General features: G+C 51.8%; 1 protein-coding gene and 1 long non-coding RNA gene across 2 annotated transcripts in view; both read right to left on the bottom strand.

Moving 5' to 3' along the window:
* Positions 1 to 203: 203 nt before the first annotated feature.
* LOC113483010 lies at positions 204 to 2,914 on the bottom strand. Its single transcript, XR_003398942.1, has 2 exons — positions 2,409 to 2,914; positions 204 to 1,347 (listed from the first exon to the last, which is right to left on the bottom strand). It is a non-coding gene; the product is annotated as an uncharacterized LOC113483010 (long non-coding RNA).
* A 168-nt stretch (positions 2,915 to 3,082) lies between these two features.
* The window catches only part of PTGER3 (prostaglandin E receptor 3), a 7,443-nt gene continuing 966 nt past the window's right edge, over positions 3,083 to 9,559 (bottom strand). The window contains exons 2-3 of the mRNA XM_026853847.1: positions 8,813 to 9,553; positions 3,083 to 3,370 (exon numbers count right to left, since the gene is read on the bottom strand). Coding sequence (XP_026709648.1) covers positions 3,083 to 3,370; positions 8,813 to 9,553 — 1,029 coding nt within the window. The remainder of the gene's footprint in view (positions 3,371 to 8,812; positions 9,554 to 9,559) is intronic.

Genomic DNA, 9,559 nt, shown 5'->3' with positions numbered 1-9,559 from the left:
AAATAATAATTCATGCGTTAAGACCGACCTTACTCCATCCCCTCATGCTTTTGGGTGCAGCTCTGGGGGAGCAGGGAGGAAGGTAGGCGAGCACCCCGCGGCTCCACTCGCCCAGGGGGACCCACGGCTCTGGCCAGGCTGTTTGAAACTGTTGGGACACTGTGTCCCGCCTGGGCAAGAGTAATCAAGGAAACAGAGACTGGTTATTCTGCTGAACTTTTATTCCGACTGATACAACACACGTTGATTTGGTACACAAACAAGCGAGTTTTTAAGGCAAACAACGAGCTCAGAATTGTTTTTCCATGCGCTACAGTTCCCGTAACGGCTCCAACAGAAGTACAGCATGTTAAAACCAGTATTAGGAATGCCGCTGTAGTGGAATTATAAATACATCACATAAAAGGCATCTTTAAAGACACGCCACAAAAATACACCTTCCCATTCAAACCGGTAAATGGGAAATAAAAGCTTTCATTTATGCTTAAGCTCTTTGAATTCCTTTTTTGAACGTGCGTTCCTCCAGCCAGGCCCCGGTTCAGCTGCCGTGGCCGGCGAATAGTGCTTAAACTCCTTTTCTGTAAACAAATGAAAAGCAGGCATTCCTTCCCATTTTCTGATATTTAAAGTAGCTTCATATTACTGCACCCAAAGAGGGACACGATGGCCTTTTTCCAAACTGTAAGTGTCCTGTTTTGGTAAAAAAAGGCACGACGCAGCAGAATTATTTTCAGTGAACTCAAGTGGAACCACCCCCGATGCCGACACGTGTCCGGTTCCCTGGAAGAGCATGAGGGTCCCCTCCCGCGGCCGCGGGCCCCGTCCCGTGATGGATTGAGGGTGGAGGGGAACCAGCAGCCCCCGGCCCTTGCTGCAGAGTTCTGATACGAGGGGGCTCCATCCCCTCTTCCTCTCGGAGCTTCTCCCTCGCTGTCCTGCCCGGGGCGGGGACCCAGAGCAGCCCTGTGCTCCCTCGCTGCTGCGTGGAAATTGTCTTGACGAAGAACGACTGGGACCGATTGTTAAGGTCACCCCGACATATTTTACAGGCAACTGGGTTTATTTGTTTTAAAAAGCTGATGTAGATAAACTGAACAATACCAGTCCTCTGGACAGAAGAACGGGCTTTTTAGATGCCAAAATAAATTAAAAAAAAAAAAAAAAAAAGTATGAATCCTGCAAGGCACTTTTTCAAAGAGAATGAGTCAAATTCCCGTTTCAGGGCGCTCCCCACGGCGTTGGTCGGTACGTGGGGCGGGGCGGGGCGGGGCGGGCAGCACCCTTGACGTGCAGGCACGGGCAGGCGGGAGGCTCGACGCCGGCCGGGAGGATGGAGTCGACTCGTAACTGAAAGAGGAATTGATGTCATTAAATTGAAGAAGATGAGGGGTACTGGTCAGAGAAAGGCGGCTCCTCCCGTGATGGGCCTCTGTGGGTTTAGGCTGGCTCTTACAGCAAGACAGTAGCTTTTAGGCCACACTCAAACGCCACCCAGATAAAATTAGATTTATGTAGACAGTGGCTTCTGTTGTCAGCTTAATTATTTTTGTTTGACTGATAGTATGATAAGGAACGAGACAACGCGGTAGCAGAACAAGAAAAGTCAGTAGCCAGTCTCTCTTTTGGGTGGTTACTTTTATAAACGAAGAGAAATGAAAATAAAGGTTCTGTGTAGAGAAATTCCCAGCAGATGCAGGACTACCTTTGCCTTTAAGGCACATACCATACAGGTACAACTAGAGGATATACTGCACTTCACTGTATTTGCATCTGATTTCCCCCAAGAGGCCGTGAAATGGGAGCCATTAGAGGCTATCACCTACACAGGGGTGAAGAAAAGAAGGAAAAAAATGTAGCCCTTTAAAAAATGAACTTCGGACCCGACAAACGTGTTAGAACTCAGTTTTCTGCTAAAACCTGAAAGTTACTTGGGGGAAAGGTCTAACGCACACGCTTCTACCCACCTCTTCCAGTCTGCTTTATTTTAAAAATTCCCAAAGCTGCCACATCTCTCAAATTTGTCTTTTCAGAGAAAAGAAGAAATAAACTTTTTTGGGGTACTATTTTGGTCACTTTGTAGGAGATTTTAATAATGAAGAAGTTTTGAGTGACGTCCCCGTTACTTAAAAAATCATTGGATGCTCTTTTTATTCCCGGACGCGGGCATTTCCAAGTAAAACAACTCATATGAAAACAGTACTTTTGGCTTTGTAAACCTCTGCCATTAATCTACAGGAAGAACATTTACTGTCTCTTACCACCTGTTTATCACTCTCTCCATCTGCTCGAAGCAGTTTTATAGTCTGCTTTGCTACAGCAATTCTGGTTATGCCTGGGTATTTCATAGGCTGCTACTTAAAAAAAAAAAAAAATTAAAAAAATCACAGATTTCTCACTTGTGTATTTACCCCACGGCTACGTCCTCCTCAGCAGACGAGCTCACTTTTAGCATCCGTGCAGAACGAACTTTTATCAGGACAAATCCCTGTGTCGTGAGACTCGTGCTACTGTCAGTCCTCGGAAGAGAAAGATGTACCAGCAGTGGTACCACACGACCTTTTCCGTTTTAAGCCACGGAAATCCGAACGAAGCCTCCTAATTTTGTCTTCCTTTAATTCTTGGGGGTTTTGCCCTTTTCTCCCCCCAGAAAAAAGGAGGGAGAAGGACTCTATAAAGTAGATAATCTTAGTATCAACATATATACCAGAGCGGGTGTCTTCAGGAATTTAATCTGTTGAATCTGTTCCAAGTATTTCCCAACAGGAAAACCATTTTTTTTTCTAGCTTAACACAAGAAAACTCCCTCCCAACTCTACTTCAGGCACACAGACCACGACGCTCTGCACCTCGCTTAGGAACGGCTGTAACAACAGAATGTGGAAACAAACCCAATTCCTTCTCCTGTATTTGAGACCTTTTGGCACGCTGGCCACGTAATTATTTGGCATTGTAAGTCCACCCAGTAATACCGTTTTCAGCTATTTATGCAGGTGCTAACATGCTACGGATACCCCAATTCACAGTAAGATTTAAAGCTACTCGCTGGCAAAAGTCGTTTCCATGCAAAGGGATGGACGTTCCTTCACGCCGCTGTCCGTCGGATTTCCTCCGACAAGGTGATGGATCTCTCTTTCCACTCGTTGTTGGAGCACTTGGAGACGGCGTTGGCTGCTTGACAGAACTTCTGGAGGAGGATCTTTCTGAGCAGCAGGTAGACCCAGGGATCCAGGATCTGGTTTAGCGAGGCCAAGCGCACCGCTGTCAAGAAGAAATTGCATTCCTTGTGCAGTTCCGAGCTTTGGGCTTCACTGGAGAACCCCTTGCAGTGCTCGAACGATGTGTGGCTGAAGATCATCTTCAACATCGTAATCTAAGGGAAGTTGGGAGGAGAAAGCGATCTATGTTAAGCCGCTGTTATCTGTACATCACTATCTGCAAATATCCCCAAAGACAAACACCTGACAAGGAGGTTTTTTCCCTCCCTCGTCCTGTGATCCGAGCGAACACGCACTGGAGGAGCAGCTCAGTGTGTGTGTGTGTAAAGTGAGGGATAAACACGAGGCCTTTCAGCTGTCGGTCAGATTTATTTCTAGATCTCGCACTAAACCGAGGCAGCACACGCTGCTTCTCTGCAGCAAGCTGGGCGCTAAATCCTGGAGGTGCAGGATGGCCTTGGCTAGAAAAGGAAATTACGGACCTTGCAAAATTGACTTAAAGGGACTCATTTTATCACAATTACAAGGAACAGCTGAGTAACTCAGGATGTGTAGAGCTCTTCAGAATTATGTTATGAACAGTAAGTGTCAGAAAAAACGAACTTCAAATACAAAAATATCTTCTTTCTAAAGCTGTTTTACTCCATAACTTCTAAATTTTAGAATCTGAGTTTAAGGTAAATTATTCTGCTTGTGAACTGAGCCAAATTAAAAGGGTTAATAAAGGCGTTTTGGGCTCGGAGTCAAGAAAACATTTTAAGACAACAGAAAAAAAAAATATCTTTTTGTCAAAAGCCACAGACTGCATTTTGTGTTAACCTGACCTGTCTATCCTCCCTGCCCCCCAGCGAACTCTGATGTATTTAGACACGTTTCCCACAGCATCTGAACTGGCACGACCGAGACGCTATTTTACACTGTAAAACGTTTCACACACGTTTCCGAACGTTATGTCTCCTGTGCCTCACGGCACGGACCAGCAATAATCTGGGCTGGGAGCCGAGAGCTGGCTGCGGGTTGATTTTGGGGGGATTAAATGGTGTCAGGCGTGGTGGGATCCTGATTTCCACCGCTCGTCAGGCAGCGCAGGGCTGGCGGGGTCCTGCTGCGGGTGGCACACGGCGGAACACGAGCACTGGTCAGCAACCGCCACTCATCACTCAGAAAAGCCGAAGAAGGGGCTGCTCTGATGAATACTTTCACCCCAAAATGTGTTCTTTCAGGTAATTTCATCACTTGTAGTGCAAAGTGTCAGCAGAGATATGTACAGGCAGGAGGGAGGATCCATTTTCCCACAGGGCTGCTACAAGGGCTACGACCTCTGACAGATAAACTGAAGATGGCTCTGCAACGATTCAACCGACTATAAGAACAACTTTGTACATCCTCATCTCCCGAATTAAGACATAAACCTGCTTTACAGCAATCGGTGCCATGAGCCTCCAAGACAAGGCCGCCCTCACTCTCCTGGTACAGACCAGAAGGCGAGTCACTGCCAGGGGCTGCCACAGCCCGCAGGCAAACCAGCGACCGAGGAGGAGCCCGGCCTGGGGGTGCCCTGTTCCGCACCTGCTTCCCTCCTCCACGTGCTCCAGCCACGGCAGCACTGGCTTTGTCACCAGGCTGCTGCTTATTTGGGTAAAAACCCTGGGAAGGCTTTTTTTGGGGGTATTTTTTTTATTCAAAGCCGGTGCGAGCGCTCACCAGAGCTGGTGCTGCTATGCTCTCATACCCGAACGCATAACCATGGGGAATACGAATCCCATTTTGAAAGATGTCTGATATAATTTTCCAGGGTTCAGTCGGTATCTACTGCCTGAAGTTCCCTCCCTGAGCTTTCCCTACCAACTACAGCTGCTCAAAACCACATCACTTCAGAGGCTCTACAGAAAAGCCACATTCCATCCCACACTGCAAGGCCTCCGCCAGGAGCTCATCACCACGGGGACCCGAACGCCTTCTGAGGGGGCGGCAGGGGAACCCCCGCGCTCGGAGAGGCGGCTGCGCCCACAGCCCACGGGGGTGCTCAGGGCCGGCGGGGAGGTGGAGCTGATGCGGGGCCGCACAGCTGGAGGTGTCTCCTGGGTCTGTCCAGGAGATGGATCCTACCCGTGACGGGTGACACTCGGCTGCGCACCAAAACCACGGCCTTTGCGAAGGGTGAGGAAAGGGGCAGCCAGCCCCGAGAACACCGCGAAGAGCCCGAGGGACGAGCCTGGCGCTCAGCCCCTCGCGGCCCTGCCCAGCTCCTCGCTGCAGCCGCTCCGCAGAGCCCAGACAACCCGCTGCAGCGGGCGCATGACCCGTGGGATCCCAGCCAAGGTTCTCCCCTCCCTGCTCCAACGGCTGTCTGGGGGCGCAGTGTCAGCCAAGAGGGTCACAGCCGGGCTGCTGCTGGCCTCGGGAAGTCTGAGCAAGAGTGAGCAGGGGCAGAGGCGACGGGGAGGATTTTTCCAATCAAAGGGATGTTCTGGCTGACAGATCAATAACCACGTGTTGACCTTGGAAAGACTTGGCTGAGGCTCGAAGGCCGGGCAGCTTGCAGTGCAAAGCACAATTGGTTTTGTTTCTTGAAACAGAAGCAGTTGAGGATTCCATCTACGACATTTAATTTAAATAAAGATGAAAAATAAGCAACTCTCGGTAGGACTTTTTAAAAACTAGAGATAGATACAGATCAGACCACATCGAACAGACACTTGTGCACCACCTCCGCTACGGTCAGGGTCGGGGTCCAGGATCAGGGTCAGGGTCCAGGGTCAGAGTCAGGGTCAAGGTCAGAGTCAGGGTCCAGGGTCAGGGTCAGGGTCCAAGATCAGGGTCCAGGGTCAGGGTCAGGGTCCAGGGTCAGGGTTGCTGTCCCAGCTCGGCCCAGGCCACCCGCAGCTCCTGCCCACCAGGGACGCCATGGGGAGCAGCCCAGCCGTGGAAACGCCCCATGCCCACGTTCCAGCTGTTCCCCGGCCCCTTCTCCCAGAGCAGCTGGCCGAGCTCTTCCTCTGGGAGCTCTGCAATCACCCTTGTTTCGCCGACTTTGTTTTCTTGTTCTTTTGTTGGTGAAACCATGGAGCTACAAAAATATCAGGCTAATAAAACACATTTCCCAAGCAGACAACGGCTGCTTATTTTTGGTATTATTGCATAATATTCCTTTACTGGAATATTTGTTGGGCCAACAATCGCTCTACTGGAAATTTGACATGTTTGATATCCCTAGAGGGTGTTTACCGTGGCCTGTACTGGTCTTCTAAATGAATTAAGACTGCAAAAGGTAGAGGAACAACAGCAGGTGGAATAAAGTCAGTGGAACTACACAATTTAAGCCCATTAAAAATTTGGCTCAAAACGCATAAAGCAATAGAGTTGATAACTGTATTTATTCAGTTAGAGTAGATAAAACTTTACTGTCATCACTGTATGCAGTTTTATGACAACATCAAACCTCCACTGCTCTGGTTTTCAAACGTACAAAGGTGTGATTTGTGAGGCGTCCTTATGGTGTTTTGAATAAAGTTGGATGAAAAGTTGAACAAAGCAAACAGCAACTTTCCGGGGCTGTTCCCCAGGCTCCCCAGGTGGCAGCCAGCCCTGTGACACACTGCCACCAGCTTCACTTTAGTTGTAGCATGCGTATAAAAATGCTTCCACCAACTCACGCCGTTCACGGATCCCTCTGGCGGAGTGGGGGCAGCTCTGCCCGTCCCACTTCTGACCGTTAAATCTCCAAAAATGCCACGGGAAAAACACCGAGAGCAAGCCCTGCACCCTCACGGATTTTTCTGAGCGCTCGGGTTCTGAAGGAAGAGGAAAAGTGTCCCTCATCTCAGAGATTTTCTCTCGATGCTGTAAGGCTGATTAAACCCTCCACGGCCCCCGGGGCTGGTCGAGGGAGCTGGTTAAACCTTCCTCAGCTATGAAGGGCAGAACCTGCGGCCCAGCAAAGCCTACAAAAGCAAGGAGGGAGGCAAACACGCTGCCTTCAATTAACAAATGCCTCTTTAATTACGGAAAAGCATGCAACAGTTAACTCCTGGAAAATAAAGCAGTCCCAGCGTCTCCCCGCGGGACGTAACCGCAGACGTCAGCGGGACAGCAGGACCTGCCACAGCCACCTTAAGGGCCAGGCAAAGGTGTCTGGGGCTGCACGGAGACACAGAGATGGTGACGGGGCACCTGCCTGGTTTAACTTGCCAAATCTGACATTTCTTGGGGTTTGAGGAGCAGAACATTCTTCTTTGGTCTCAAGTACCCACTAAATTTGCAGTGTGGTTCCACAGTTGACTTCTGTCACAAGCTGTTGACGATCTCTAGAAAGTTAACTTAGAGCCTCTGACTTCTTTTGGGGCGGGGTTATTTTGGGGATCTGATGGAATCTGAATTAATTTACAAGGATAACATCTCTAAATTAAACTGTTTTCTATTTTTACCTTGTCCCCATCGGCCATTAGCTTTGTCAGCCACTCCTCTCGTCACAGCCCCGTTTATGGGCTCAAGCTCTCTGTGCACAAGGAAGGAAAACCCTTCTCCGGCCATCAAATACCTTTCACATAACTTCAAAATGACCACATGTAGCTTCAGCCCTTTCCTGCTGATGGATCCCAGGGAAACTTTCCAGGAATCATACTGTCCTCTGACAGCAGAATAAGCTGGCTTTTTAGATGGGGTATCAGGCTCCTGGGTGTGCCCTTGTCCCCTAGGGCAGACGTGGATTCAGCCCCCAAAACTCCTAGATCATGAGGAGAGGTTTACCCGTTGGACAAGAAAGAAAAGTCAGAAGTGAGGAATAACACAACAGTGGGAAGAAATGCAAGGATCCTTTAGAAAAATACAGAAACCAAAAGCCCAGAAAGCTGCCGTAAATAAGATACAGTGAGCAAGCTGCTGAAACCAGGAGGTACTCGCGAAGCCACAAGTCGTACCTTTCCTCATAAAGCACTGAAGGGAGTTTTGCTACAAGGTGGCAACAAATAAAACCCCATAACCAGCTGATTGCCATGAGCACAGGCTCCGTCAGGGTAAGGTCTTGACAGGCTTCCCCACAGGTTCCCCTAGATGAGGGGACAGGCTCCCCCTGCCCGGACACCCTCAGACCCCGACGGCGCTGCGGGGCGGTGGAAGGAGCCGGGCAGGAGCCCGCGGCCAGCGCCAGCTGCCCCCCTGCCCTCCCGTCCCACCCTGCTGGGTGCCTGCGGCTCTGTGCCCCCAGCACTGCCAAGTCCAGTGCCCCGTTCCCAGAGCCACGGCCCCCTCCCCTCCTGCCTTTCTCCTCCGTACAAGTTTTCCTCGGGGGTCCCTCCTTTTGACTCAGGGTTGTCTTGTTTTCCCAAACACGCCATGCTTGGGCTGTCCTCTCGGACCTTTTCTCCTCAAGGTCCCTCCTTTTGACGCCGGTTTGTCCTATTTTTCCAGAAGGCCGTCCTCTTGGACCGCTCCCAGCCTCTCTCCTACCAACCCGACATCCCCTGGGCTCCGTCCTCGTCCCCTCTGCCTTCGCTCGGGGCGCACCCACGGCCACCCCGTCCCCGCGGAACCTGAGCGGCCCAGCCCGGCGGCTCTCGGGGCCACCCTGCCCTCCCAAGGCTCCGCCACGGACCTACCAGCAGTGGCGACCAGCAGGCCGAGAGGACACACATGATCCCCAAGAGCTGGATCAGCGTCTCCGTGGTGATCCTCCCCCACTGCTTGCTGGAGCGCGAGGCGGTCGCTTTGGTGCGGCAGCGGGACACCAAGGCCTCGATGGTGGCCAGGTTGCAGGCCACCGTCACCACGAGGGAGAGGAGCCCCAGGACGGCGAAGGTGGAGGCGAAGAAGAGGCTCCCGGCGAGGCGGCTGTCGCCGGTGCTGATGAAGCACCAGGTGCCGGGCCACTGCAGCGCGTACTGGCCCAGGCCGGCGACGGGCAGGAGGGCGAAGGCGGCCACGGCCAGCCAGACGCCCAGCAGCACCGTCCGCGTCACCCGCGTCTTCATGTGGCTGGCGTACCAGTGGGGCGCGCGGATGGCCAGCGTCCTCTCCACGGCCATGGCGCTGGCGATGAAGAGCGGGCAGAGGCCGAAGACCGTCATGCTGAAGCCGAAGAAGGCGCAGAGGTGGCCCGAGGGGTCGACGGCCTCCCAGGCGCGGTTGGACAGGTAGACGGAGATGACGATGGGGCTGGTGAGCAGCTGCCCCAGCAGGTCGGTGAGCGCCAGGGAGCCGATGCAGAGCAGGAAGGATCGCTTGCGCCGGCTGCCCTTGGCCCGGTAGCTGCGGGACACCAGCAGCATGGCCAGGGCATTGCCCACGATGCCGGTGATCATCATGGTCAGCGGGAACGCCACCGACACGGCGCCGCAGCCCTCGGC

The sequence above is a fragment of the Athene cunicularia genome (genome assembly GCF_003259725.1).
Source record: "Athene cunicularia isolate RWA chromosome 8 unlocalized genomic scaffold, athCun1 chr8_part1, whole genome shotgun sequence".
NCBI lineage: Eukaryota > Metazoa > Chordata > Aves > Strigiformes > Strigidae > Athene > Athene cunicularia.
Note: the sequence above shows the minus strand (reverse complement) of the source record. Positions and strands in the feature narration are given on the sequence as shown.